The sequence below is a fragment of the Porites lutea genome, chromosome 14 (assembly GCF_958299795.1).
Source record: "Porites lutea chromosome 14, jaPorLute2.1, whole genome shotgun sequence".
NCBI lineage: Eukaryota > Metazoa > Cnidaria > Anthozoa > Scleractinia > Poritidae > Porites > Porites lutea.
This window is the reverse complement of record NC_133214.1, coordinates 2934936-2962537: the sequence shown is the minus strand read 5'-3', so window position 1 is coordinate 2962537 and position 27602 is coordinate 2934936. Positions and strand designations below refer to the sequence as shown.

The 27602-nt window shown below is 39.9% G+C and overlaps 2 protein-coding genes across 5 annotated transcripts in view; both read left to right on the top strand.

The window, feature by feature from the left end:
* The first annotated feature begins 114 nt into the window (after positions 1 to 114).
* On the top strand, positions 115 to 9785 carry LOC140924162 (basal body-orientation factor 1-like). Its single transcript, XM_073374193.1, has 16 exons — positions 115 to 207; positions 553 to 675; positions 1465 to 1588; positions 2157 to 2222; positions 2695 to 2757; positions 3101 to 3181; positions 3336 to 3416; positions 3798 to 3868; positions 4185 to 4281; positions 4884 to 4931; positions 5784 to 5852; positions 6383 to 6495; positions 7117 to 7207; positions 8221 to 8288; positions 8965 to 9225; positions 9539 to 9785. Exons 1-16 carry the CDS (start codon positions 155 to 157, stop codon positions 9735 to 9737), a joined length of 1608 nt encoding a protein of 535 aa, XP_073230294.1. The 5' UTR covers positions 115 to 154; the 3' UTR covers positions 9738 to 9785.
* A 4105-nt stretch (positions 9786 to 13890) lies between these two features.
* The window catches only part of LOC140924698 (dual specificity calcium/calmodulin-dependent 3',5'-cyclic nucleotide phosphodiesterase 1C-like), a 17411-nt gene continuing 3699 nt past the window's right edge, over positions 13891 to 27602 (top strand). The window contains exons 1-12 of one of the 4 annotated variants that reach the window (XM_073374719.1): positions 14152 to 14534; positions 16816 to 16969; positions 21357 to 21485; positions 21893 to 22093; positions 22551 to 22617; positions 22905 to 23021; positions 23718 to 23858; positions 24793 to 24893; positions 25954 to 26035; positions 26119 to 26162; positions 26523 to 26624; positions 27004 to 27127. In XM_073374719.1, coding sequence (XP_073230820.1) covers positions 14432 to 14534; positions 16816 to 16969; positions 21357 to 21485; positions 21893 to 22093; positions 22551 to 22617; positions 22905 to 23021; positions 23718 to 23858; positions 24793 to 24893; positions 25954 to 26035; positions 26119 to 26162; positions 26523 to 26624; positions 27004 to 27127 — 1365 coding nt within the window. In that variant the 5' untranslated portion in view covers positions 14152 to 14431. Of the gene's footprint in view, positions 14535 to 16815; positions 16970 to 20856; positions 21228 to 21356; positions 21486 to 21892; positions 22094 to 22550; positions 22618 to 22904; positions 23022 to 23717; positions 23859 to 24792; positions 24894 to 25953; positions 26036 to 26118; positions 26163 to 26522; positions 26625 to 27003; positions 27128 to 27602 lie in introns of those variants that run through there. The other 3 variants (XM_073374718.1, XM_073374720.1, XM_073374721.1) reach the window with 3 other exon arrangements.

The following is a 27602-nucleotide window of genomic DNA, read 5'->3' as shown; positions in this document are numbered from 1 at the left end:
CCCTCGTAAGTGCCTATTTGTACAGAACGTCAAGACATAAACAAACGTTGCTTGGAAACGAAACCACAGAAAGAGTCGGCCATTTTGAGGTATTTTCCAGTAGTCAGTTCACTGCTGCTATCGACGCCGGCTGCACAGTTTTGCTTGAAGTAAAATGCCTAAAAAGGGGAAGAAAGCTAAAGGAGGAGGGAAAGGCAAGAAAGGAGGGTAAGTTTAGTTACATCTGAGTACTTTTTCATCAAATAAAATAACCGGCAGGTCTAGCACTGGTTTGCGCAGTCCCGCAGTCTAGTCTGCTTAAAACCACCTTTAAAGATTCTTATAGCTGTCTTATTTACATTTCTGTTCGTATTATTTAAAACTGTTTTCCTTAAAATGTGAAAATGATGAGCCCTTTGAGCCCTGAAAGTGCGAAATTATCAAAGTACGCGAGTTTTCGCAATCTATTTTATAGCCAAATGGGGCATCCATCCCTCTAAATAATGCGCACTATGCACTAAGAGTTTTTATGGAAGTGTAATGCTTAAATTGTTTCCCTTGGCCATAATATAGGAAAAAAGGGAAAAAGGAGGGGAAAAAGGCCAAGAAGGAATCTGTTCTCAAGGATGCTATAGCGAATGCAAAGTTGTGGGAGACTAAGTTGGAAGCTGTGGAGAAATCCCGTCAGGAGTACAGGTTAGTTGAGCTTAAGTTGCACGTTCTTTGAAGCCAATCACTTAGATATCGGTGAACTAACACAACACAGTGGGAGAGGAAAGAAGATGGTAGACCTGGTGTGACAAACATGACAGTAATTTTGTTTGAACAAACTTTCTGCCAAATTTCACCATTCTTTAAACAGGAGTATTGGTAATAAGACCAGAAGACATTGTTAAGTGATGAACACGACAAAACATGCAAGTAATAGTCCTGTCACATTTGTCACACACGAGAGTTTGCCGTCCTCATCTTTCTGCCATCCTGCTGCATAAACTCACTATAGTTCCGGTACAAATATAATAAGCAGGACTTGGAAAGAAATTTGAACTCCTGCTCTGCCATCGGACATGTACTTGTAGCTGAAAAATGTTCACTGGCATGTCAAGGCACTGATTGCATAATAAAATTGTGTAAGAAGAACTACATTTTGTAAAACTTGCCTATTGGGCCAGTGATTACAGTCAACTCTTCTCTAAAAAACACCTTCCTGACCCTGATTATAGAGACAGACCCTAAATCCCTAGTGAAAATAAAACAGAGACGGTTGACTAAGACAAAGCCCCATCATTAAGGACTCTCGCTGTTAAAGACAGTAAGTCAACTTCCTGAGGGAGTCCATAATAATGGGACTTGCCTGAATGAGAGGGATTGAAGTTCATTGTCCTGGACTACCAGGTGGGACTTTTATTTGGACTCCTGATAGGTTGTATATTAAATGTATGTCAGTAACATTTTGGTAAACTGGTCTCCTTTTGATATCATCAGAGACAATGCCAAACGGTTGGTATACGAGAATGACATGTTGCAAATGCAGATGTCAAGCACTGAGCGAGATACCCTTGATGTGATATCATACCTGAAGCAAGAAGATGCGAAGAAAGATGAGCAGGTCTGTCATAAATATTACACATGTGCTTGTCAGTCGCATAATAAGACTGTGGAACTTATCCTTATGGCCAGAGGTTATCAGTCTTTAACCCTTTAAACCATAAGATCAAAATTTGATTTCTCCTTTTTTACCCCTATTTATTTCCTACAGAAGTAGTGGGGAGAAGTTGATAAAATATCAGGCAAATTCATCTTGTGTGATCATCGCTGTAATTCTCATGACCACTTTGTCTTACAAAGCATTGACATTACAAGGAAAATTTGATGCTGGTCACTCTTATAGGGCTTAATGAAGGATTAAACATACACTGTATATATCCCTTGGTCTTCTGTAATGCAGACACTTCAGTAGTGTTGTCCAGCTCTCTCTTCTTCCTGTCACTCTCTCATTCCAGGAGATGCCAAAAAAGGAGAGAGTCACTCTCTTTTCCCTTTTCTTTTCAATGATATGGATATTTTTTACATTTTTAATAATAAAACTATTCTTCTCCTTAATTTTGTTAAGTATTTAATAATGTTAACTAATAATCATTTTTATTTTTATTTTTGCATTGTCTTAATACATGTAGGTGTCTAAGCTTCAACAAGCTCTTAAAGAAGTGAAGAGGGAGGCTAGGAAAGAACGACAAGCTCTTGTGAGTGTGTTTTTACTTATTTCTATGTAACAGTAACTCTTATTACATCAATCAAAAGGTGCTGTGAATACTAATTTTGCTGGGAGTATTGAATTGTCATTTCTATATATATCTTACTTCTCAGTGGTGTGCATCTGTAGGAAATATGGATCAATTTAGGCTTCTGGGAAACTGCCCATCTACCCCTCCTCTAAGCGAACATTACTTCTCACTTAGGGCAAAAATATGTTTGCTTAGGGAAGGGGTAGCTAGGTGGACAGTTCTGTGTACAGTGGTTACACTGAGTGCTCTTGTCATCTATGAATAATGTACCTTGAGAAATCTTGGAGAATCCTCCAGAAACAATTCAGTATCATGCATATTAGCATTAATTTCCTTTGCAATACCTTCACACTGTAGGTAGTGTGGCATAATGTATAAATTGCTTCTCTTGCATTAAATTATTAACAAATATAAATGTTGTTACATTTAGGTGGATGAGTATTCTCAACAGATTCATCAGCTTCAAGAATCCCTTGCTGAAAAGACAAATGAGGTAAATAATGTATCATAATGATTTTTTATATAAGTTTTCTGAAATTTCCACCTGTGATCACATTCATGTACATGTAATGCAAACACTGTTGTCTTCATTTGTTTTTCATGAAACTACTCAAAAACTATTATCAAGGTGTGTCATTTGAGGGCATCTCCCAAAAACAATGCAGACTCATCTATCAAAATTCTTTGGGGTCATGGGTCACTGACACCACACTTTAAGAAAATATACTAGAATTTCCACAGAACCTGAGTCAAGACATTAGGGTTGCAATTTACACATTATTGTTGTACGTGGCCGTATCTGTTGATAAATTTATGTGTATAACAATACTTCTCAGGTCAAACTCATGCAATCTGAGCTGAAACTTGTCAAGGAATTCAGGAGAAAGAGAGCACAAATGCAGCGGGAGCTGGATGAGGTATAATTCTTAAGAATTATAATATTTGACTTTACTTTACTTGTAGTTGTGATTGAAAAAGCATATTGCTCACTCATACACAACTTTTATGTAAATTTTTATCAAAAATATTTGTTCTACGAAAATATTTAAATTACGGCATGTTTTATTGCAGATAAAGGAAAGCATGGTTGCTACTGAGAGACACCATAAGGACACATTGCAACAAATGGAACACAAATTTTTTGAAGAAAAGGTAATGGTATAATTTCATGCAGTTGAACGTACAATGTATGTAACTTGTAATGTTTTGGTAAATAATAATGGATTGTTTTTGATAAGTTGTGATCTATAGTGATTATGTGCTTTGTCCTAATTATCAAAACACCTGTCAATGAAAAATAAACCAACATTTTACATTGGAGTACAGGCTGTGAAACATGTGTAATACTGAGGCTTGTTTAAAATTATGGTCAACTGGTAGTGATAACGAAGTTAATACTGATATACGCACACACAAAAGCAAACAGCATCAAGTCACACAAACAAAAAGCAGTTTTCTCTTTTTTCCTTTCTGTAGGTGGATAATTTGTTTAGTTAGAAACCGCTCTTTCAATTTACACATTTTTGTCTTTAGGTCCGGTTACAGCAGGAGGCAAGTAAAAAGATTGCAGAACTTGCAGAAAGAGCACACTCCGAAGCAATAAGGTACATGAAGTCTCTTTCTTTTACCCAGAGGATTGGTATTAAGTAGGGAGAAAAGATGATTAGGCTTAGAAATAATTGATCCTGCAAAGAGTAGAATGCTTTTGAGTCAGTGCCACAAATTTGTGCATGTAGGCACAATTTCAGTGTACTGCAGAAAGATAATTGCGTAAGGTTTCCTTTCATAGAAATAGTGACAGAGAATGTCAAAGATTAATTTTGATATACTCCATGGGATCAGAGTCAAGATGTCATCTCATAATACTGCCATTTTCCTTGGTGTTCACATTCCTTCCTTCTTTTCACTTATTTTTGGTAGCAATTTGGATGAAACAACAAGGTCTGTTTACAAAGAGAATGTGAGACTTAATGCTGCGCTAGATTTTCACTTAAGAGAAGGGCAAGAATTGAAAAAGGTATGTTTGTTGCTACATTGTAACGTATTCTTCGCTGAGAACTCCAATCCCGGTAGTCTTCCCTTGTGTAAAATTTACCCACCTTTCAAGAGCTAGCACAAAATAATGCTGTACATTAAAGCAGGTTAAAGCTGGTGAAAAGTATGTTACAGTGTAAGTCAGTCAATGAAAATTAACACACGATCGTATCGTTACTACTAAAGAACAGTCTGAAGTGCAGACACGTCTCCAAAATAATTAAAGTTCAATCCTACAGTACAGGGTGAGGCCGCGGGAATTGCAGCATTACACCCGCGTTTTTCGGGTGGAAATCCGCCATATTGCACGCAAATTACACTCGAAAAATACGCGAGAAACACGCGTGTTAAACAGTACACGCCAAAATACTCGAGAAAATACACGAAAGTAGACTGTGTGTATTTGACAACTTTCAACTTTGGTTGAAATTTGTACTTGGAATATCGGTCATTTATGGGGGAAAAATAAAATGATCGTGTCTCTCACCAGGTAAGAGAAAAAGGTCTTCTATTTAATAACGTAGTTATAAAAGAGAACTTTCAAACTATAACAAATTCTGTTCCGTCTTTTTTGCTTACTGAAAGGATAAAGAAAGCTTGGATAAGAAGACGACTGACCTGTTGGCTGAAAAGGTACGTTTTTTGTTGGAGTTAAAACCGCTCGCGTTCAATCAGTTCATGAAAATGGATGCAAGCTTATCTATAATTATTACCATGCAAATGCTAGACTTCGTGGCATCCCTTATTGCTGGTTTGCACGTGACAACAGCGCGGCCATGGAATTGGTAGTCAAGAACCAAAGCATTTCTCTCTTCTAGGAACCAAACACTATTTTCACGTATTTCTTCGAGAAAAAATTCTCTTGTTTTGACCCCCAACTTGGCCGCCTTGTCACGTGGTTGCAAACGTAGAATAGTACGTGCACATTGTAGGCTCTTTTTGTGAACAACAACTTACAGTCCTTCTAAGGACGTCATCACCAAAATCGTAAAAAGAAATATGTGTTGTAGTTTAAAATAAAATTACGGTTAAAATGATTTCAACTAAGTTTGATTATCAACAATTCAATAATTTTGATTAATGATATAGTAAATTCATACTTGGCAACTAGGCTTGAGAAAATAAAACGAAAGAAATGTTTGATTCTCCACGAAACCTCAAGGCGATGAAGCTTCTGCCATAGAAACGAAAGCTCTGTTCGATTCCCAGGGTCAGACCAATACTCAGGGTATTGAAATAACTGAGAAATGAAGGTACTACCTTTGCACTGCAACCTTTGCGTGGCTCGGATGCCCGCGTAAAATGGTGGTTTTCTTTTGTCTCCAGTTGGAGACCAAGAAATACGTTCCCCATTTTATCAATAAGTATTTTCCAACTAAATACATTGACACTCAGATAATGTTCATTTTTTGACTTTCATGCATTTACGCTGTTGTTTATACGCTGTTGTTCTCATTGTTGTTGTTTTTGTGTTCTCTTCAAAAGGAATTAAACGGCATGATAGTGCAAGAAAAGATCGTAGAAAGTAAACATCAGAAGAAAGAAATTACTGAGGTGTGTGTCTTAATTTGTTTTTTTAGCTTTTAAGATGTAGAAATAGTATTAACCTACGTATAGATTTGTTCCCTATTAGGGAGCTTAAGTAGAGAGGTTTTTGATTGACACACGTAAAGCGGAAGTGACTCTTTTTCCCACTTTCCGAGAATGCAAAAAGTCCACTTCCGGTTAACGTGCGTCGCTGGTTCTATTTAGGGTAAAAAAACTCTGCTTCGCTTTCCTACGACATAAACCTTCGGGTGACAATGGTTGCTTCCGATACCACCAGCATCGGCGCCATGCGATAATATCCGTTCAGACTTAAGGTGGCTTTGGCTAGAGCGCCGCACCGGCATTGTAGATCTCAAGGTGTGAATCCCGCAAACCTGAATTTTTTTCAAGCCTTTTTTTCGCAACTACATAAGTTGGGTCTTTAACTGCGATGATCTTCTTTTCATCTATTTCTTCATGTCCTTCATTTCGCGGTTCCAATATATGAAATTCGTATATTCATCACTTCGTCACCACTCTGTATTTTCTATAAATAGCTTAATGACAAAGTCAAGACCTTGGAGATGTCCCTTAGTCACGTGGTGCGTGAATTCGAGACTGAACGAGCTGCCCTGGTGCGGAAAGCCGAAGATGACACGCGGAACAGCAGGTTTGTGAACATTCTATTTAAGACTTTTCATGCGCGGTTTCCTGTTTCGGGTGCCGCTCGTGACATCGGCCTTCGGCCGACAATCTCTCGGCCTGCGACCGACACCGAAGCATCCAGCCGGACCCGAAGGAAAATCTCTGGTACCTAGGGTAAAGAAAATAGTGGTAACTTCAAAATTTTGCTAACAGCCGGTTTCGCTTTTTGTCGAGTTCCCTACGTTCGAGTTCACTGCCTTTTCGCTCTATATCACCTCCTGTAAACCATTAGAAATATTTCCTTAATACCACTAGAAAAAAATCCTTTGAATATCATTATTTGTCGTTCTTTTACGCTTGCCCCTCCGAAGGTGCAAGTTTTGGACTTTGACAATAGGTAGCGAGCCCAATATCTAGGTAGCGTACTCGAACATAGCGATTTTGATAGGTAGCTAAACCAGTATAAGGCCAAACGTTTTAAGCCATAAAACCACAAACTAATTACAATTGCTGTTTGCGGTTTAGATTTCTTACGCCTTATCCATATTTTCCTCGCAAGACAATAAAATTCCATAAATATTTCTGGTGTTCCCGGTTTTGTGAGTTTCACACTGAGTGTTCTGTATCACTTTTGAACTTGTTTTAGAGCTGAGATAGCACGGTTACAGAGAGTAGTTGAGTTAAAAACAAGGGAGATGAATCGAGTCAAGCGACTGGCCAAGACTATTCTGGATCAGGTAAGTACGCGCTATTACGCTCGTAAATCACGTGAGGAAACTGGCTAATGCCTGATAGTAAATGGGATGTTAGTAAAACGAGGAACGGAGAACGGGGAAAACTATGAAAAACTGGAACAAAACAGAGAATTGGACGTGAAGTTACTGATAGGAATAGGGTACAAGTTAGGTTTTTTTTTTAATAGTTCGTTTAATTTACAGCTTCCCTGCTAGTAGAAAGGCCTCTTTTCAAGGTATTCGGTGGGCGGGAGGAAATTTTTCTTCCGCCCGCCGAATACCGTAAGAAGAGGCCTATCTAGCCGGGAAATTTTCAGCTCTTTACGAGCAATATCAAAGGAAATAACAGGAATCAAAAACTGCGAAATTGCTGGGTCGTAAAAACGTTAATGAGCTCATACATTCTTTGTAAATTTTCGGGTTTTTCAAAGAAGATCTCTCCGAAACTGTTCGCTATATCGGGCTCAAATTTTCAGAGATAACTGAAATTTTTATGCTTTTCAATATTCAGAGATTTAATTCATTAGCGTCACCCGCCAATGATAAACATATGTTAATGATGCAAAACATGTAAACAAAGATTCCCCTATACCGCTAGCCTGCGTAGCCTGGCGGTTTTGGTTGGGCGCGCTAATGGCGCGCTAAATAATAAAAGCGGGCAAGGGCAGAGAAACCGCGAGGAGATTGGGGCGGGAGCAACTTGAACTTGAACTTTTTTATTTACGCGCCTTTTTGCGGCTTCGCCACTCCAGTCGTGCTCCCGACAAAACCGCCATGCTACGCAGGCTACTATACCGCAAAAAAGTAGCCTCTGTTCGCAGGGTACAATCGAACCTCCTACAACGGCCACTTTTTTGGCGGACAAGACAATACATTGACTCCTGTTTAAAACTCTCTACAACCGGAACTTTCTTCTGTCCCCGAGGTGATCGTTGTAGAGAGGTTTAACTGTATTTTTTTTTTGGTAGTGGTGATGCCATGTACCTTACCATGTGTATTGTGCTCTTGTTTGTTAGAGAACGGAAGTGGAACAGTTTTTCTTGGAGTCGCTGGAATATGTCAAGAATGAGATCGTTCGGAATAGGTACAGTCAGTTATTACATAAGTGTGCTCATTGTGCAATGAATTTCTGCGAATTTGTGTCCAGGGGTTACACAAAAAATAGAAATGGCGCCTACAGAGAGAGTATGGCCCGCAGCTTTAATTTGGGGTAGTGATACCACTTTAATATCTCATCCACAGATTCAAAAGTTAGAACCACCTTGTACAGCATAATAAACAGTACCACAGGAAAGTACTGCTCAGTAGCTGTCATTTGAATGGTCACACCATAGGATTTCATCCACAGACTCAAAAGTTAGAACCACCTTGTACAGCATAATAAACAGTACCACAGGAAAGTACTGCTCAGTAGCTTTCATTTGAATGGTCGCACCATAGGATTTCATCCACAGACTCAAAAGTTGGAACCACATTGTACAGCATAATAAACAGTACCACAGGAAAGTATTGCTCAGTAGCTTTCATTTGAATGGTCGCATCATAGGATTTCATCCACAGACTCAAAGGTTAGAACCACCTTGTACCGCGTAATCAAGAGTACCATACGAAAGTGATGCTCAGCTTTCACCCAAATGGCTACAGGTTACGAATTCGTCTATGTACTTTTGAAATTTACTCGTGCGCGTCAGTTTTGAAGGGTTTAAATAGAAAAAGCCTTTATAACTTTCAGTAAGGTAGCAATGTGACATTTTTTATAGAATACAATATCGAAAAGATGCTCAACACGCCTACCAACAGCGCATGCTCGAAGCACACGCTGGCCACGGCGATTTCCCGCGCGTCAGAACTTTCCGCCAATTAGACAGCAGCACAAACAACGTTTTTGACGACCTTAAAGAGGCCGAGCGGTGGACTGGAATCCAAGGAAAAGTCGACATGGCCGAGCTGACCTGGGAACAACGCGAACGTATATTGAGAATGTTGTTCGCAAAAATGAATGGTTTTAAGGAAAAAAGAAGGTATGATATATATTTTTTTGCTTTGTTTGTATGCATATGCTTTATGAATGAATGGAATTAGTAAAGGCGTTTTCACCCGCTCTTGAGCACAAATTTCAATTTATAATAAACAATTCTGTGCGACTTTTGCACGGTTTTATTATTGTGAAAGGTTTGAATCCAGGAGTCATTTCAAAAGTAGGTTTCGTCGTTGTGTTTGCTGAAGCTCCCCAGTAAGAGAAATGCAACGCAAAGTAAAGTTTCTTGCTAAAGGAACAAAATCGAGCAGTCACAGAAATGAATTTTTTCAACATCTTTTAATTTTACTTTGTAGACCAAAGGTGCAATCTTTGGAGGCTGTGCCCCCGGATTCCCAATCAAAAGCATTGCCAAGTGCAGAAAGACAAACACAGGGAACCCAGGGAGACAGCACATTCCTAACACAACAAGATGTTGACGCATCCTCCCTCCCTGCGGCTCTTCCGCCTGTTACTAGTGCCCAGGCCTCAGCAGCAGGCGCTGTGTCTAGTTGAAGCAAAGAAACGATAGTTTAAAAAACGGGAGAACGAGAGATTGTATAATTATTGTGGAATTTATCTGTATATAGCTACAATAGATTTGTATATGGTTAACTGTTGTGAATAAAGTTCGTCTTTTTCTTAAGAAAAACAGTCTGTTGGTTGGGAAACTGGCGAGAGATTTTTCAGCCAATTGTAAAGCCCAGGGGATGGACACAGCCAGTGTATAGTTGCGGTTACACTTGCTTTTATCCTAAGATGTAAGGCCTTTTCCCTTGGGAACTGCGTGTGTGAGTGCCCAGGTTCCCAGCAAGGTTAATCTACCTGGGAAAGTAATCATGGAAACGTCAAAAAGTTAAAAGGAAGCTACCATGACAACTGACTCGTACGATAAAACAACCAATCAGTAGGCATATTTCCCGCGTAAAGTACGCGCTGCACGTGGCAAGTGCCGCGGGAAACTAGCTTGATTGCCACTACGGTGATAACTTTACCAGAATTTCTCCTAAAGGTGTTTACCAAGTAGGATATATGTAACATATCCACCCTGATTTATAACCACGACTAACAGACTATGCACATGATTGCGTCACTGGTGAAAAGCTTTTTGGTAGTTGTAGTTCACTTGCGGAGACTGGACCAAGCTAGAAGTAACGATCTCCGCAAAATTTGGGCACTCAGGTTGAAAGAGGAAAACGATACACTTTTTCGTACGTGTCTTGGACAGTTTTAATAAGCAAAAAAAAAAAAGGTTTTTTTTAAACTCCCAAATTAGCAAAACAACATATTTCACGTGCATGTAAACACTTTACACGTGCTTTTTAAGTTTTGCACGTGTGTTTAAGACTGCACGTGCATTTAAACACTTTGCACAAGCCATAAAACCGCACATTTGTTCGTGGACTTGTTTTTGGTTGGCGAACGACACTTTGCATCAACAAGGTGACTGGCAAAACAGAACAACTTCGTAGCTAGTGACCAGTCTAGCCAAGGTAAGTCAAGTATAGTGAAAGTTCCTCAACACTGCAACCTTTTCACAAGTTGTTTACGTCATGTACGTTTCTCAGCATGAGCGAAAAAAATTGGCGAAAAGTTTTCTTAAGAGTAAACAAATAACCATTGCTGAAAGAGAAGAGATTATACGCAGTTTAACGGGAACAAACATTTGAAGAAAACTGATGGAAACCTTGACGGTATCATATGACTTGTTAAGGTAGTCATGGTTTTTCTTAGCTGCTGTTTCGTGGTAACTGCTGTTATTTATTGGAAGTTTTCCTCGCTTTTTCCAAATTTGGACTTTGTCATCATGTTTTGAAATAATGTGAAAGTTTAAGTTTACAGTTAGAGGCCCCCAATCCAGCCAAAAATTCGTACAACATGTAGCCAGCAAATCAAACAGATATACCGTAAACTTCGTCTTATAAGCCCTTAGCGTATACAACTTCCTTGGGAGTTTTAGAAAGGCTTATAAAGGTGGGGCTTATATTCGTTTCAAAACAAGCTACCTAGTAGTCTGCTACACAGCCGTTTTTAGTGTCGTCACGCAACGCTCCTCCCCTAGTAGCGAGGAGCGTTGCGTGACGACACTAAAAACGGCTGTGTAGAAGGCTAGCTACCTAGCAGTGCTGATCAAAACACTTTTTTTGTTTACGCACTTTCTTAGGCTTCAAAGCGTCTTAACAGATCAAATTCTCTTCAATACAAGCTAGAGGGGGCTTATTTCCACGGTATAACCAAATGTATTTTTTGTTTGGTGTTGGGGCTATAACTGCGGGGCTTATAAGCGAAAGTTTACGGTATACACAGGAGCACAACAGTTGAATTCAATGAGGTCTAGCCTGCGTGGCAGGCGATCGGAAGTAAAGGACGCAAGAAAGAACGGGAGCGCGAGGTAGAGGGAGCGCCTGCCCAAGAGGCTTAGGGACGGACCATTAGAAAAGTTATGGGGGGGGGGTGGGGGAGGGGAATTTTCGAGCCGCAGGAATTTTTTTTCGTTATCAAATTCTTTGTACGAATTTTTTTTAGGCCATAGCATGAATATTTTTTAGGGTTAATTGGCGTGCATGAATTTTTTTTCATTAAATTTTCCCTTGCGGGAATATTTTTTTTGTACTTCGCCCGCCCCCCCTCCCGATAAGTTTTGTAATGGTCCGTCCCTTATGAAAATCGTTCCCTCTCCCCTTGCGTGTGTCTCTCGCGCACCCCGTTCTTTCCTGCGGCCATTTACTTCCAAGCGCCTTCTACGCAGGGTAAACGAGGCCTTTTGTTTTGACGAAAAAAATTAATTAGCCATACGGGCTGAACCACGTTGCTTAACAGTTCCATAAATCGCACAAAAATTTTAATGAGTTAGTTAATCAAACGGTTGCCAGTCGTTTGGAATAAATCTCAACATTATGTCATATGTCAGGTATAGAAACTATGTAAAGAAAAAATATCCGGCAGTTTGAGTAAATACTCAGTTTGTTGGTGGGACCCATAAACGTCAAAACAGATTACTTAATAGCAAACAAAACTAGTAACAAGGCAAAATAAAAGTGCCATAAGTTGTATTCGTGTAAATATATAATGTATAAAAATGAACGATTGGTATTTTTAGACTGATAAAATTATGGCCATTACTAGTTTCAAACCCTTCTCCGAATTTTAAACGGAATCATTTAATTTTAATGAGGGGCTGAAGATTGTTATTGAATCGCTTTCATAGCCCCAGGAAACGATAAAAATTTGCATTCAATCAAAGTCTGAAGTATTTACTGGCGTTTGAAAATAATGAAAATGACAAGGTTAAATATGGGCAGCCTTCGAAAAAGTGGCTTACCCGTATTTAATAAAAAAAACAATAAAATTTTTTCACTTTTCTTTGAAGGGGTCTAGTTATAATTATTTTCAATTCTGAGCTCTTAGCATGCTTATAGACTTCAATTTATTACTTGTTTGATAGTAAGCGAGCCTTTCATCGCGATATGCATGCATTGGACTCCAATGGACCGCAATATCCAGCTAGCCTCTTTCATAGCATTTGAAACTGTAAAAACTGTGTTTTATACGTGTGTAGAATGGCACTTAGAAGATTCCCTTATTTGACACCGTTAATGAGAGAAAAAAAAGCAAGCTAAAAAACTCCAAAACTAAAGAGTGCAATATCTGACCATTCAGATGTCGTAATAACATCTTAATTAACAATTCAGCTCCTAATTGTTCCCTTTTGTGGCTTAAAGCGCGCGGAGTGGACAAAATATCACGCCGAGATCGGTGAACGTCCCATAAGGAAAACTGTCTCCTGTGAAAACGTGGAAAACCAGCAGCCAAACTTGACCGCTTGGATAGGCTCCCTACGTAGAAAGCCACCTTAATTGAAAACGTCTTATCGGCGGTTCGAAAAACGCGAACTCAAAACTCGTCTAGAAGGCAAGCGAGGATACGTCAAATTTGTGTTTTTGTTTTTTATCGTTATCAAGCAGATGGCCATGAAACTGAATGTTTCGCTGTAGCCGATTTTCCGAGAACTAATGGCATCGGTTACTTTGTATGCAACTTGATCACAGATTTTTCCTCGTACTAAATGGGGTCTGCTTGTAGAAAGTCGCAGGACACTGAAAACAATCTCAAATATAGCGTTGAGAAGGAAATGGATGACTCTTTAGGTAAGCCCACTCAACCTCTTTTTCTCATTTTACAAACTGGTTGGGTTGAGCGAGCAGGCGCCTCGCTCAGACCAGTTTGTTTATAAAATTCATGAAAAATGTATTGTGTTGAAAACCCATTCATACACCTTTCCTCAGAATTTTTAATGCTGTTTTAAAACGTCTGGTGGTTTTCCTTTAAAAAGAAGAGCGATAGATTGAACTTTTCAACTGAAATAGGCTTTCCCGGTGCGAGATTAGTCGTAAACTAATGAGTACCCCAAAAAGTCGACCTCGATGAAAATACTTAATATTCGTATTCATAAAAATATTTTATTCAGCAAACGTTTCTCTTATCCATTAATTTTGAAGTTTGGTGGTATTGTTTTATGAATACTAGTATTCTTTGTTATCGCTGAGACGGAAGCCCGGCAGTTTAAACGCTATTAAATGACATTTCACGCACATTTCACGCACAAGCAAGTGTAGCTGCCAAGAAGACTATAACACTTTGCAATTCTTATCCTACCATCTGAGTGAGCCCCACACCTGTTTGGTGGCGTGTGACAGCCGGCACAAGGATTCTGTATTATGTGCAGACAAAAAAGCAATACAAAAAGGCGACGAGAAAAGATCCGAAAAGCCAGCTTAATGCGGCACGCGTCGCTTCAGATAGAACGGGGCGGGCGTTTTTATTAGCGCGAACACCGTGATTTCACAGCGCACGCTCTCGCTCTTTCACGCTTTCGGCGCACGAAAAGCACGTTTCCCAGAATAAAAACTGACTCGGAGCTGACGCATAGAAATAGATGCTAATTAGATCTGCACCGAGCAAATACCCTGCTAATTAAAAGAAGCTAGTCATCAAAGATTCGCCGGTTGTAAGCTGCTATATGATCGCTAGAATGACTTTTTCGATATATCTTGATCAGGCGAGCACCTTCCAGTTCATAGCCCATGGGATTGAGTGTTAAAGGAACTATAATTTTAACTTCCTGTCGCCAAAGACGCCGAGTGCATGTTCATTAATTAGTTGACTGTGCGTTCGTTTTAACGCAGAATTTTTGCCACCAAAAAAAGGAAATGTTCATCCAAGGGCGGAAAGAAATGCGAACTTCGCTTTCTGCAAGATACCGCGGCTATATTTTTGTGCGACCAGCTGCCGCTTGTAAAATCACTGGGAAAGGTAAGATGTTTTACGATAACGAAGCCGCCAGGCGATCAAACCTGGCTTTAGAAAATTAAATTGCAAACGAGTAAAAATGTCGGTTAACCACGAATGTAGGTCATTGCTGAAATGGGATTTTCTCCTTATCTGATCATAAAACTGAAAGTCCGGTAATCTCTTTAAAAAATGAACGACTTCGCGACTGAAAATGATCGAAATCTGATGATGTTTAATGGTTTACAGGTGAAGAGGAAGTTTTTGGGTTAATTGCCAGAAGTTATGTTTTCAGAGAAAAGAAAACGCAATGTCGCTCAGGTATCAAAAGATATTGGAAAAGTTAACTGTCGCGAGCGACATGTCTTTTAACTTCTATCAATTTGTGTGACTAGCCGTCCAGTTATTTAATGAAGTGAAAAAGATGTTGATGACGTAAAAGGAAAAAAAAACGGAATATACAAATGCATAATTCAAGTTATTTTATACCCAAAGCAATTATTTTTCGTTGTTATCTTCTTTGAATGATTATAATGTAAGCCTTATATTCTTGTATCTCCCAGTTTTATCTTTGATGATTTTGAATCTTGGTTTCGAAGTATCGGCAGTTTCATATTCGCAATGGTTTTGGAATAATGATTTCCTTTCATCCTTTAAAACCTTCAAATATAGAAAATTAAAATTTCTTCCCGTTGTTCACTCAATTTTGATTGTTTTTTTTTTTGTTTAGTTTTGGTCAGCTTATTAAATAGATAAATTTGCATAGACTGCTTATAAGCAGACTGACATTTGCTGCATTTTTTTGAGCAATTCCCATCTTTTTCACGTTCAACATCAAATAGCATTTTCGCCGTGAAAAGTTCATTTTATTTTTCTTTCGGTGTGTTTCTCCTTTAACTCTCTTTTGGTATATCTGTTTGCACTTTATTTCCCAAGTTATTATATAAGAAGATCGGTTAAATAAGTGATTACCGTCTACAAAGCAGAGACCTGTTTTGTCTTTAACTTGGTGCCAATTACAACTTGAAGGACAGTTGATGCTCTCAGGTCATGTCAGGTAGCAGTTGATGAATTCTCAGCCTACAATTTCTGTCCAACTTGCAATTTTGTCTCTTTATTAGAGCGTTTTCACTCAAGGGGCCATCAGCTATGTAAATTTATTCGAACAAAAGAAAGTTTTAACATAACAAAACGGTTGCGGGGAAAAGTCTCCCTGATGAGGATTCTCTACAGTTTTGAACACTCGTTGACTCTTCACAGCACTGAACCTTGCATGAAAAATGTAAAGATGCTTTGCATAAACGGCGTCTATATTTGGTTATATAATTCGTATACATCTCAAATTCAAACACAGTCCTCTGACACGAATTGTCTGTAGATTTCGACGGTAAACCAATAAAAAGTGCGGCCTATCGCTTAAGTATATACCACACAAGTGAGTAGTGCTCTTTGCACGTTTTTCGCGTATTCTCAAACAATAGAAACCCCAGAAAACTTCGACCATTTTACTTTTTCGCGCCAGAAAAGTTAACAAGGTTATTTTATTGAAGGAGTCAACAACACTTCGCAACGACAACAACTTTATTAACAGCAATGCCATGCTTAAAACATACACACTGAATGGCCTACATTTAACAAAAGCTATTCGAGTTTAAGCACTCTCTCGATCACATATTAAATGATAAAAGCTTCTAACGATTGATAACTTGTTTCCGTCGACACTACCACAATATTTTCTCTAAAACCCGCAGTGGTATGACGACGACCCGCCAACTACATGTGCAAACTTTGAGGAACAGACTGCCGCTCCCGCATTGGACTGTGCACCCAGAATACTGTATTTCGAGGACTGGACTGAGGTGGACTGGATTGGACCGCGAAATACAGTATGCCGCCTCATAGAACGCTGTTTAGTCCACCGTGACAAGAGCGCAAATCCAAGTTTCCCGAGACTGACGGCCTACTATACTATGACTACGGCTACCACGTTTTCCCGCCAAAATGACATTGGCTTACGCATATTACAGATTGTTTTCACATGACGTCATGGCGGCCATATTGGTGTTCCAAAATATTGAAACGGCGGCCATGTTGGTTTCCCAAACAAATCCTGTAGGGGTTGAACTCTTTTATTAGATAAACGCTTCTTTGTATAGCTGCTGACCACGTGCGTGAAAACGCTTCAGTATAAACACAATCGTTGTGTGAGCCTTCTTACAGCCTCTCTTACGTATACTTCAATACCAAGGACTTGATAATCGGCTAGCAAGTGACTGATGATTATTTTGTTTTGCTTTTAAAATAGAGACATCTATCCAGCCGCATATTCACGTGACCAAAGTGCCTGGTGACTGTGCATGCGGAGCTAACGAAAATGACGGTGAAGCGTGCATCTGTGATGGCTTTCGCAAGTACGAGAGTGCGTCCTCGGAGAAAGCTTCAGTTCTCGCCGTTTCGAGGTAACATAATATATAAAATTTAGCCAATGCTAAAGGCGAAGCTCCCGTTAATAAATAGACGTCCACTTAAATTTGAGCCCGCGATTAGTCAAAAACTAGTAATTTGTGGGGGGATGGCTTAAAAAAACAACACGCAACCTCGATTTGTCGACCCCTGAGCCCGCGATACGGTCATGTGATACTGGTCAGCGAATACGCTGTTTTGACATCTGTCAACTGACCACAACATGGGTGTGCAATATCAGGTTACAGCAGGCTCCTACAATACAAAGAAAGTGTGAGATTTCATTTTGGTTTCCCCGTGGTGCGGACGGACTGGTGGACGGGCACGTGGTAGATAGCTAGATGACCAATTTTTCTTAGATATGGGACTCCGCTATCATGAAATCAAATGAAATGAAAATTAATGATGAGTTAGAGAATTAACACATCCACATTCTTCTCCTCCAGCGTTTTGGAGTCTTCGGCTGAAATTTGTCGGAAAAAAAGGGTTTTTAGGGGTAATGCAATTACTCCTGTTAACTCAGCGTTTTTGCTGTGGGCTACAAATAAGGACTCCGCCCTTTGTAGCAACGTTTCATAATAAGTTGCGAAAGCACAAAGTGAAAATCGAAACTGACTCTAGATGCAATGCAAATGTTTAGCAAGCAACACGATCTGAGCAATATCTACTTTCGTCGTATGACACGACTTTTTTAAGAAAATACTCACCAAAGATAAATACCTAGATTTTTGAACAAAACTGAATTCATACAAAATAAAAATATTTGGGTAAAGAGTGAAAATGCCCGGGGGGAGGATTCCGCATATGAAAGGGGTGGAGATGCTCGTCGTCTCGCTTAGGGGTGTAAATTTCGGATTTTGGTCTCACTTAGGGTGTTTTGGTCGGTCTCCTTTAGGGGTTTAATTCAAAATTTCCGACGAGCATCCCCACCCCTTTCATATGCGGAGTCCACCCCCCCGGGGGAAAATGTGGCGAGTCCAAAAAGCTGGATCCTTCATGGGAGAATTGAAATTCAATAATCAGAATAATCCCCAAGATCTTTCGATTTTCATGAGAGTTTTGAAGACTGTGTGAATATTGTCCAAAGGGTAAACGATTGGTGTCTTCTATTTTTCGCTTGTTACTTCCTCAAATTGTACGTTTAAGAAATGAATGCGGGCACTCCTGGGGTTCACATTGGCAGCGTCAGTGTATTCTGAAACTAACGATTACGATATCTTAAAATTCACTTTAAAAATGCTTACATGAATTGCCTCAAACCCCCTCCGCTGATGCCCAATAAAATTTATTGAAACCTTTGACATACGTTTAGTATAGAAGTACGTCAACTGGATCGGTATCTAAAATACAAGTATGTCATCACCGACAACCAATCCAAGAGTAACTGAGAGGAATTTCCATGAGGTTACGCAAAGGTTAATTGATAAGACGTATGGTCAAATTTGATTTCATTCAAGCGAAACTATTTTGGTGAAAAAAAAAGGCCCAAAGCATGGACGCATCGCCAAAAAGTACGGCTGTTAAAGATGGTAACTCTTGAAACCCTTGTATTGCCTAGATCAGGTAATGTGATTATTCCACGCGAAACACTATCGAGGAAACAACTTACAGTTAGGGGATGCGCGAGCTTTAAATGATTGAACATTCAAATATCTTATTTGTTCTTCTTCTCAATTACTGCGGTTGTCTTGAAACATAGGTCGCACAGTAGCGGTATGAATCGGGTGATCCAAACCTCTCTAGAACTAAACGTGAAGACGAAATAGGCGTTGGGGACCCAGGCATCTGGTTTAACCATTTTTAGTTTAATTGTATGGGCATCGACCCATTGACATGAATAAAATGTAGTCCCGTCAATCTTTCCCGTGAGGAGAGAATCATTCGCACCAGGTATATATAAGGGGAATATGTTTTGATAAAAACTAACCAAGTTGATGTGAAACACATTTGATTAGTTTTACAAGTCAGTTCTCTAATCGGCTACTGAACTCAGCTATAGAACTAGAAGGCCGGGGTTTGCACTAACCTAGTGTTTAAATTTAAACTCACGTTTTGTAGTCTTGGAAGGTGAATCTTTTAATCATGGACGCCGGGAATAAAATGTAAAAGAAACCGTTCCTCACTCCCTCCTCTATTTTCACCATTTTTCCATCCTTGATTTAGAGAGAAGGGTAGTCCAAATTTTCCATTTATTCATTTCAAGTTTGTTATTCTCAGGTAAAAGCCCCGCAATTGCTAGTTTATACATTTCAATTATATGCATATTTATTGATGAACAAAATTAATTTATATTTGTTTTTAACCCTTGATTTGGTGGGGGTCGACCATCTTTGGGGCATTTCTGAACCTGCGCTATTTCTTTCGGCAAGAAAAAAATAAACTTAACCAGTTATAAAATAAAAATAAGTAAAATAGACTCGTCAATCCTCGAGTGGTGAGCACGTCATTGTAGAAACGGCTGAGTGAAATGTCCATTGAACAATACATATTAACCACTTGTTCACCCCAAAACTTTTACTTTAAAGAGTGTTTTCTGAAGTGTAGGAGTGGATAATGACGTATCGTATCATGTCTTTTGCACCTGCCTCGTGGTGATGCTTTACACCAGTTTCGCTACTTGTCAAATTCGCTACGTTCGAGTTCGCTACCTACATACTCGGCTAGCTGCCTATTGACAAAGTTCAAAACTTGCACCTTCGGAAGCAGGGCTAAAAAGAACGAGATATTTATTAGATATTCTAGATTTCTAGTGGGATTAAGGGGTTATTTTCGATGGTTTACAGAAAGCCTAATGTGTATCAAACGTGTTCCGAACTAGTATGTAGCGAATTCGACAAGTAGCGACGAATACCCATCGTTACGTCGCAATAATAAGCTTGCTTACATTCTCCTTGTTCTTTTTCTTCATCTACTTTTCAGCATTATCTCGTATGCTTCATTTGGTGAGCAAGTTTTTTTCCGCTTAAATTTCGAGTCATTTTTCTATTTATAGTTGTTGTTTTTGTTTTCATCCGCAAATAGCCAGTTCATTCTGACAGCTTTAATTGTCTGTTTCTTTGTGATTTGGTGTTTACTTTTTTCGAAAATAATGGCGTCATTATACTCAAGGTCCCGTTGAGTCCAAAATTAGCAAACTTTTCAAAGAACTTCAACTCATCATCAGTACCTTTCGATAAATTCCTCTTTTTGTGTTTTCGTTTTCAAATCTCTCATGGACAAAGATTACCCTGCAGAAGTTTCTTGAAGCTCCTAAACGCATACAGATGTAAGAAGGAGCATTTTTTATCTGTTCAGCGTCTTGGCCCGGTTCTTTTTTCACTCTACATGAATCTAAAAACAATTTGCGAGATACTAACATCGTCACGGCATATGCAGACGGAAGTCGTTAACGCAAAGATTTGTACAAGTTTACAAACTTACGGACTCGCGTGTACGTAGCATCGATATTCGATCTTAAGTGAGAGATTAACAAACATGAATATATTGCTTAACACTATTGGCAACGTGCTAATCCGTAGGCCTTAAATGACGTGCTGAATTTGCGTCATTTAATTTCCCAAAAGTAAACGTCATTTGAACATAAACTCTTGTAAAAAGGTAGACAAGTACAGTTTTTAGTGTTTTTAGTGTACATTTTTTCTGAAAAAATCCGATTATATCCTAGAAAGAGTTCTTTTTCTGTTGAAAAGAGCTTCAATAAGAGTATAAATGTTCCGGAGTTATAGCCTAATATTGCTTTCATGTGCGTGCAAACATAAGAAAAGTACACTTTGAGAACAAAAGAAGAAAAAGAATTCAATTCCCTAAAGAGCAAACTTTCAAACATAGTTCTAATTGACTGTTTACTCCTACGATAATTTGCATTCCAGAACTTGTTCCTTTACGTAGGGTGTGAAATACATCTCTTTTATGGCAGTCATGGAAGGATTGCAAAGAATATTTGGCTTTTGTTAGTCACGGTGCGATCGAGAGTAAACCAAACGTGCTAGGCTCCAAGTAGTCACAATATGTTTGCCTTTAGAACTAATGAAGGCGTGTAAAGTGATTTATAACTTGGATTCGAGCCATTAGTCTGTACGAGTTGTCGTGCGTGGATTTCTCGTGTCATAGAAAATAGAGCAAACATTGAGGCTCTTTGCAATCTCTCACTCCGCAAGAAACAACCATTATTTTAAGCATGGGAGCTGTAATGTCTGGAATTATGGACGTGCTGACAGTGCGGTTCAATTATGTGGAGACAACTTCAAGAAGAAGGTCAAATTCATGAAATCAGTTGCTAAACTTAAGTCATATTAACAGTATAACTAAGGTTCGAGAAAAGTAGTCGATTTGTAGACTGGTTTATACCCAGTCACTCAAAGAAATGCTATTTTGACTTTTCAGATTGCGTGAAATTATGGATCAACTGGATTCAGGCAGATCTTTGTCAATGAACGATATGAAACACGAACTAGGGATTGCAGTCGCCATGTTGGACAAAGCAAATACGGCAGCCCCGGGAAGGGACTTCAGGTATGTAAGCTGATGTAGACTTTGCTCTGTTTACAGTTAGCTCACGTGTGATATAATTAGTATACACATACAGCTAACGTTATGTTCACACGTCACTGGACGAAGTTTCGACCGGCTAAAAAATTTGACCGGACAATTTCTTGTTCACACGAAGCCGTTTAGTATTCTCGCTCTGTTCACACCGAGCTGACAAACCAGTTAGTTTTACTATCTAGGTTTTTTTTTATCTGCCCATGCGCAGAGTGCTACTTTCAAAATGGCGTCTCCAAGCTGAGTTACCACGCATAGACTTTTATGGTGTTCACACCTTGCCGGTCAAATTTTCGACCCATTTCGGAAAAAATATTTGACCTCCATGGTGTTCCGGCATAAACATTTCTCTCCTTTTTTCTCCTACTGCATTTTAGGAATTCCACAAGCGCCTTAAGTGAAATAGACGAGGAGCTTGAAAGTAGCTTTTACTCTGATGACGTCAATGAGGAGGTGCGGGAGTGGATTGCGACCACGTTTGCAAGGACAACTCCAGGCATGCGCAGAAAGAGTTTGGCCCGACGGCATACATTTCGAAGTGTAGTCCAGGCGGTAAAAGCTAGTTTGTACGTCAAAAGGTTAGTAGAGAGAATAAAATAAACGATAATAATAGGTGAAAACGCCAGCATTAGTTAAAACAAAAACCACAAAAGCATGTTGTTTGACCCTTCCTCTGTCATCTTGGATTCATATTAGGCGCCAAAGAGAGCAGCACCAAAATTTTTGCCAGAAATGCTTTGTCCATTCTCGTCCCCAGCGCCACTCGACTTAATTTTCAAGAACACATGACCAAAAGTGATGTGGGGCTCTGACGACGAGAATTCGTTTTGTCAATCAGCCAAGATCACCGGCCCAGTTCACTTAAACTTCAATTCTACCGCCCCTTGACCTTTTACTACAAGAAGCGATATGGGAATAAAAAATCGTTTTTACATCAATAGATTTGCACTTAGCCTCGCTTTGAAACAGAGGCTTGGACCAACTCGGAAATGGCCTTTTATATTAACTGATTTATACCCATCTTCTTTCTTCAAGGATTTATCAAAATATGGCTGAAAAATCTAAATTTCAAGTTCCAGAGGAAGTACAAGTTTACTACAAGGTAATAACGGAGATAGGTGTTTTTCCAAGAGGCAATCTGATATTTTCTACAGTAGCAATTTTACTGATCTTATATCATTTTTATTTTACAATTATTGCGTGGATGAGGCTGAGTCGCGTGTGATGTGAAGACAGTTATTCAGATTGAGCAGGGTGTTATCGTTATGCTGGATAACACTTATATTTTCACCATTCGTTACACTTTTGAACAACACCACACTTCTGTATATTTATTTTATCACTTGCATTTCTAATGGACTGATGAGATGTATAAATTTCATGTTCAAGACTTTAGACAACTGGACGTTCGATCCTTTCAAGTTTAACGAACTAACAGGAGGGCATACGCTTCGTTATCTTGGTCACGAACTTTTCATCCGCTATGATCTAATGGCAAAATTTAAGGTGAGCAACGAAATTTATAATTAGAAGCAAAGCTCGTTGTACAAACTCTTGTTCTCAAACGTTTCGTGATCATTCCAGTGAGAAATTTCGAGCGCAAACCGCCTAAAACATTAACAAGGCAAGAAACACGATTGCTCTCGAACCTCTTTCCAAGATCCTACTCCCGTCAACTAGATCTAGGCTGCTTCGTCTACGGGCTTCCCCTTCTTACTTTCATACCGGGCGCTTGGGTTGTTGGGAAAGATCCACTGCACACGCTTTATGATCCTTCCCATAATGCTTTATGCTTTCTGTTTTCCGCGCGCCAGTGGCACTTGAGGACGAGGCAGTAGAAGACATTAGGACCCTGGAAACAATGGCGGGGGGTTTCATCACGAGTAGTTCACACTTTGTTGACAGTACGTTTACGTGGCCAGTGGCGAATCAAGCGGAGGGGCACGGGGGACTCGCTCCCCCTTTATTTTTAGACAAAACTGACGCCCGAAGACCGCTCCCCCCTTATCTAAGGGTCTGAATGACCGCCCCCCCCCCCCCCCCCCCCCGACCCGCTTATCTCAAAGTCTGGATCCGGCACTGATGGCACTACTTGTTTTTAAGCAGTTTGCAAGAAGAAATTAAGAATATTTGTTGTTTTTTTCCTTCTTTTTTGTACTTTCGAGCACTCTTGAGAATGAAAGGCTATTGTTACTTTGACAGATTACCACGGCAACACTGGACAGATTCTTACTAGCAATCGAGGACGGATATAAAAGACCCCAGAATCCGTACCACAACGAACTTCACGCGACTGATGTCACGCACTCGGTGCACTATTTTCTATCTCGTGTAGGTCTCAAGGTGAGTAATTCCGCCATGAAAGAAGCTGGGTCGAGTTAGCTTTTGCAAAGGCTTTTGGGATCGTTACTGGGAACGCGCCGGTCATCAGCTATTGGCCAATCTTTTTCAGTCCCCAGTAATAATCCCAGGGGTCTTTGCGACCCTGGTCCAGTTTCTTTCTCGTTTTTAAAGTGGCGAATTCAGCTGCAGTACATTTTCGTAAGCTGCGAGCAAGCTCTCCGGGCCGCTCTGGCGGCGGGGCGGAAAATGAAAGAGAGCTTGCAACTACGTCTCTGGATTCTGAATATCTGCATCGAAAAAGTCGCTGCGAAATGCTGCTTGGCGGAGATGACAAAAGTAATGACGTCATTTCCCTTGGCACGTGTTTTTCAATGCTTGTTTACATTCGCTCTCGTTTCCGCTTCGCGCTGATTGGCGGAAATTTAACAGCTCGGTCTACGGGGAACCACAGGGGAATTGAAGGTGGGATTCAGATTCTAGAGACGTAGTTGCAAGCTCTCGGCTTCCTTTTCTCGCCCCGCCGTCAGAGCGCCCCGGAGAGCTCGCTCGCAGGCTAACGTTATTATTGAGATCGGGAGGATCCGGGAACGTATCTCATCATCCTGGTGCCCTCGTCGCTAGAGTCGATCTTCTCCGCATTCAAATTCAATTTGAAAATTCAAAGTTAACATTTTTGTGAAAATGTATAGGCCTGGGTCCGATTCCTGAAGTACTGCTCACCTTTAGTCCGTGATTAAACTTTTGATCCATAAATGTACTTATAGCTTACCTTAGATTATTTTAGAGTATCATTTTGTGTTATAACTGGGTCTCCCCAGCTCGATCAACAATATCGTAAACATATAAAAACTTAAAAAGTTTTAATATGTTTTACCTTCTGTGCATAACAGGGTTCATGTAGATTCGAATCTTACGCAGGATATTTTTGTTACAGCATTGCATGAGTGACCTGGAGATTTTTGCGCTTCTTCTTTCCGCTATTATACATGACGTCAACCACACTGGAACTACAAATCTCTTTCATGTCAATTCAAGGTATTGTGTGGAATTAATATTGTGTCTAGGTGCTCCTTGGACTTCAAGCTTAGTTACTGACGCTCTCTCTAGAAAATCATGTTTCATGTTGAGGTAGTCTGGATAGCTGGGATTTTCACGTTAACTAGGACAAAAATCCGCAGATAGATGCGAGCGGTTTGTTTTCAGTTCCCAGCGATATTTCATTTTGTGTTTACCTTTAACGCAGAAGCGGTTTTGATTTGAAACGAGTATAGCAAAGGCAATATATGATCTGAAACGAGGTTTAAATATTAGTCTAAAAATCTACATTTCTACAGACAACAGATCAAGCAATCTCGTACCCAGATCTCTTGTTGACGAAGCCTAAGGCGAGATCTCCGCCTTTGGCTTCGTCAATACAAGATCTGGGTACGAGATTACGAATCAACAGAAATTTTTCCGACATGGGTTGAAACATAACCAGCGTGACCACGCTATATCATTAATTGAAGCCTCACCATGCCCTCTATAACGAAAAATTAATTCGGCAGGAGGACTGGTGAGTATGGGCTTCTGGTAAAAATGAAAGCCGAAAGTAAAATGCCCAAGTGGTGAAACTTCCGGCACGCCCTCCTCCAAGAGTTGCCGTGAAATGAGTGCCCAACAATAAGCCAAAATTCTACCAGGAGAGAATGCCTCCAATAGAGGGGAGAAGTCGTGACGTCTCGTTGCCACGGTAGCAGAAAACCGTGGTCCTGCAAATATGGCAGAAAAAACGAAAAAATTGACATTCATGACTTTCCTTTGCGTGATTGAACTCGGTAGCCCATTCTTTTCTTCCATCGTTCGACAATGTAAAGGACCGTTTCTGTCAAGAAATATTGTTGCGATCCAGAAATATTGCTACAATTGTGACGTGACGACACCCTCTTTCTACCCAATCAAACGAACTAGTGGCGTTGTGATCAAATAAAACTAGGTATCGCTGAATGGTGAGTGAAACTGATCAATTTCTTGTTTCTCTTTCCACTTTACTAAGAAAACTTGCAAAGCCCCAGGTGTTGTTTTATCGTAGTTTCTAAAATACTTTTATTGCCAGGTCTGAACTCGCTCTTTTGTATAATGATCGCTGTGTGCTGGAAAATCATCACTTGTGCTCTGCCTTCAAGCTATTAAAATCAGTAAGTATGCATTCGAATTGACTCTGCCTTTTCAAACGTAAAGCTAATTTTTTTTTCTCTGTTTCATCTTATCTCTTTTATAGAGGGAACTAGACATTCTTGCAGGTTTAACACCCGAGCAGTACAGGTTAGTAATTAGACTTTTTGGCTATCAAACCTAACCTGTGAGCAGGCTCTCCCTTTCGAGTAGTGTGCAAAGCGAGCCGCGAGACAACACGCGAGAGCGAGGGCCTTTCTTTTCCCCTTTCCTCGCTCTCGTGTGTCTTTTCGCGTGCCGCCCACGCTTGATTTCTCGCGCCTCTCTCAGATAGAGAGCTTGCTCCCAGGCTACTTACTTTCAAACCAGATAAAGCTATTTAGCTGACTTATCCTTCTAAATTGCCTAACCAAACTAATACTATTCACTTCACTTGATTTCCTTACAAATTTCCCCAACAGTTTTCCGCGCGAGTTATATCTGTAATTTATCATTATTTCTATCCGACAGCGGTATAAGAACACTTGTGGTCGACATGGTCCTAGCAACAGACATGTCTTCACATTTTGAACAGCTTCGAGCCATGAAAGCTGCGCTGACGGTGCTTGGATGGTAAGATTGCATTGCAATATTCATTCGCCACTTTAAAAACGAGAGGGAACCTGGGCCGAGTTAGCTTTCGCAAAAAAAAACTTGGCCAATAGCTGACCGGCGCGTCCCAAATAGCGATCCCACAAACAATTGCGGGAAGCATTTCGGCTCCAGTCTCATCTCGTTTCTAAAGTCGCGAAAAGCTGTCTGAAAATATTTCACCACTTTCTCAGCGTTTTTTCTTTCTTCTGGTTTGTCGCTAGCCTTCCGTTAGTTTGTCCTTAATTATTGGCTCTTTGAATTCAAATTTAGACAGTATACCATACCTTCTACTGTTCTTAAAATTTTGGCAGCGTTGAGAGAAAATTTAGTTTGATTGACACATTTTTTTCTTTGAAAGTCAAGTAGAAAAGAGCCAGGCACTGGAATTCATTTTGCATGTGGCTGATATCAGTAATCCGGCGAAGGACTGGGATTTACATCGTCAATGGACGACACGTATTATGGAAGAATTCTTCTGCCAGGTCAGTGAGCAGTCTATGCTAGAAGTAACCAAAGTTTTGGGAGTGCGGGGAGATCGATCAAAGCTGTACTTTTTCTTAGTTTCACGTGATAGAACGTCCAAGCGCGCGTGATCAGATTGCATTCTCCTCACTCTATTCAATCTTAGTTTTTCTTTTTTTTTTTACCGTGTTAAAATAAAGATTTGAGATTTGAGATTTGGAAGTCAAAACGAATGCTAGCTACATATAATTTCGTACCCAGATCTCACTCTGTCTTATGCCTTGAGAGATCTGGATACGAGATTAGGCTACGTACCTGCTGCGCATGCTTAATAGCAACCTGGAGATTAGGATTGCAGCGCTCTTGATAATCAGTCATGGGAAAGCGTAAAAAACATTTTATTTTACGTCATCGTGAAAGTCTTCTAAATGTTTTGCATTGACCCAATGGCACTTCCCGATACAACCCTCGCTCTCACTCCACTGGACGTAAGGA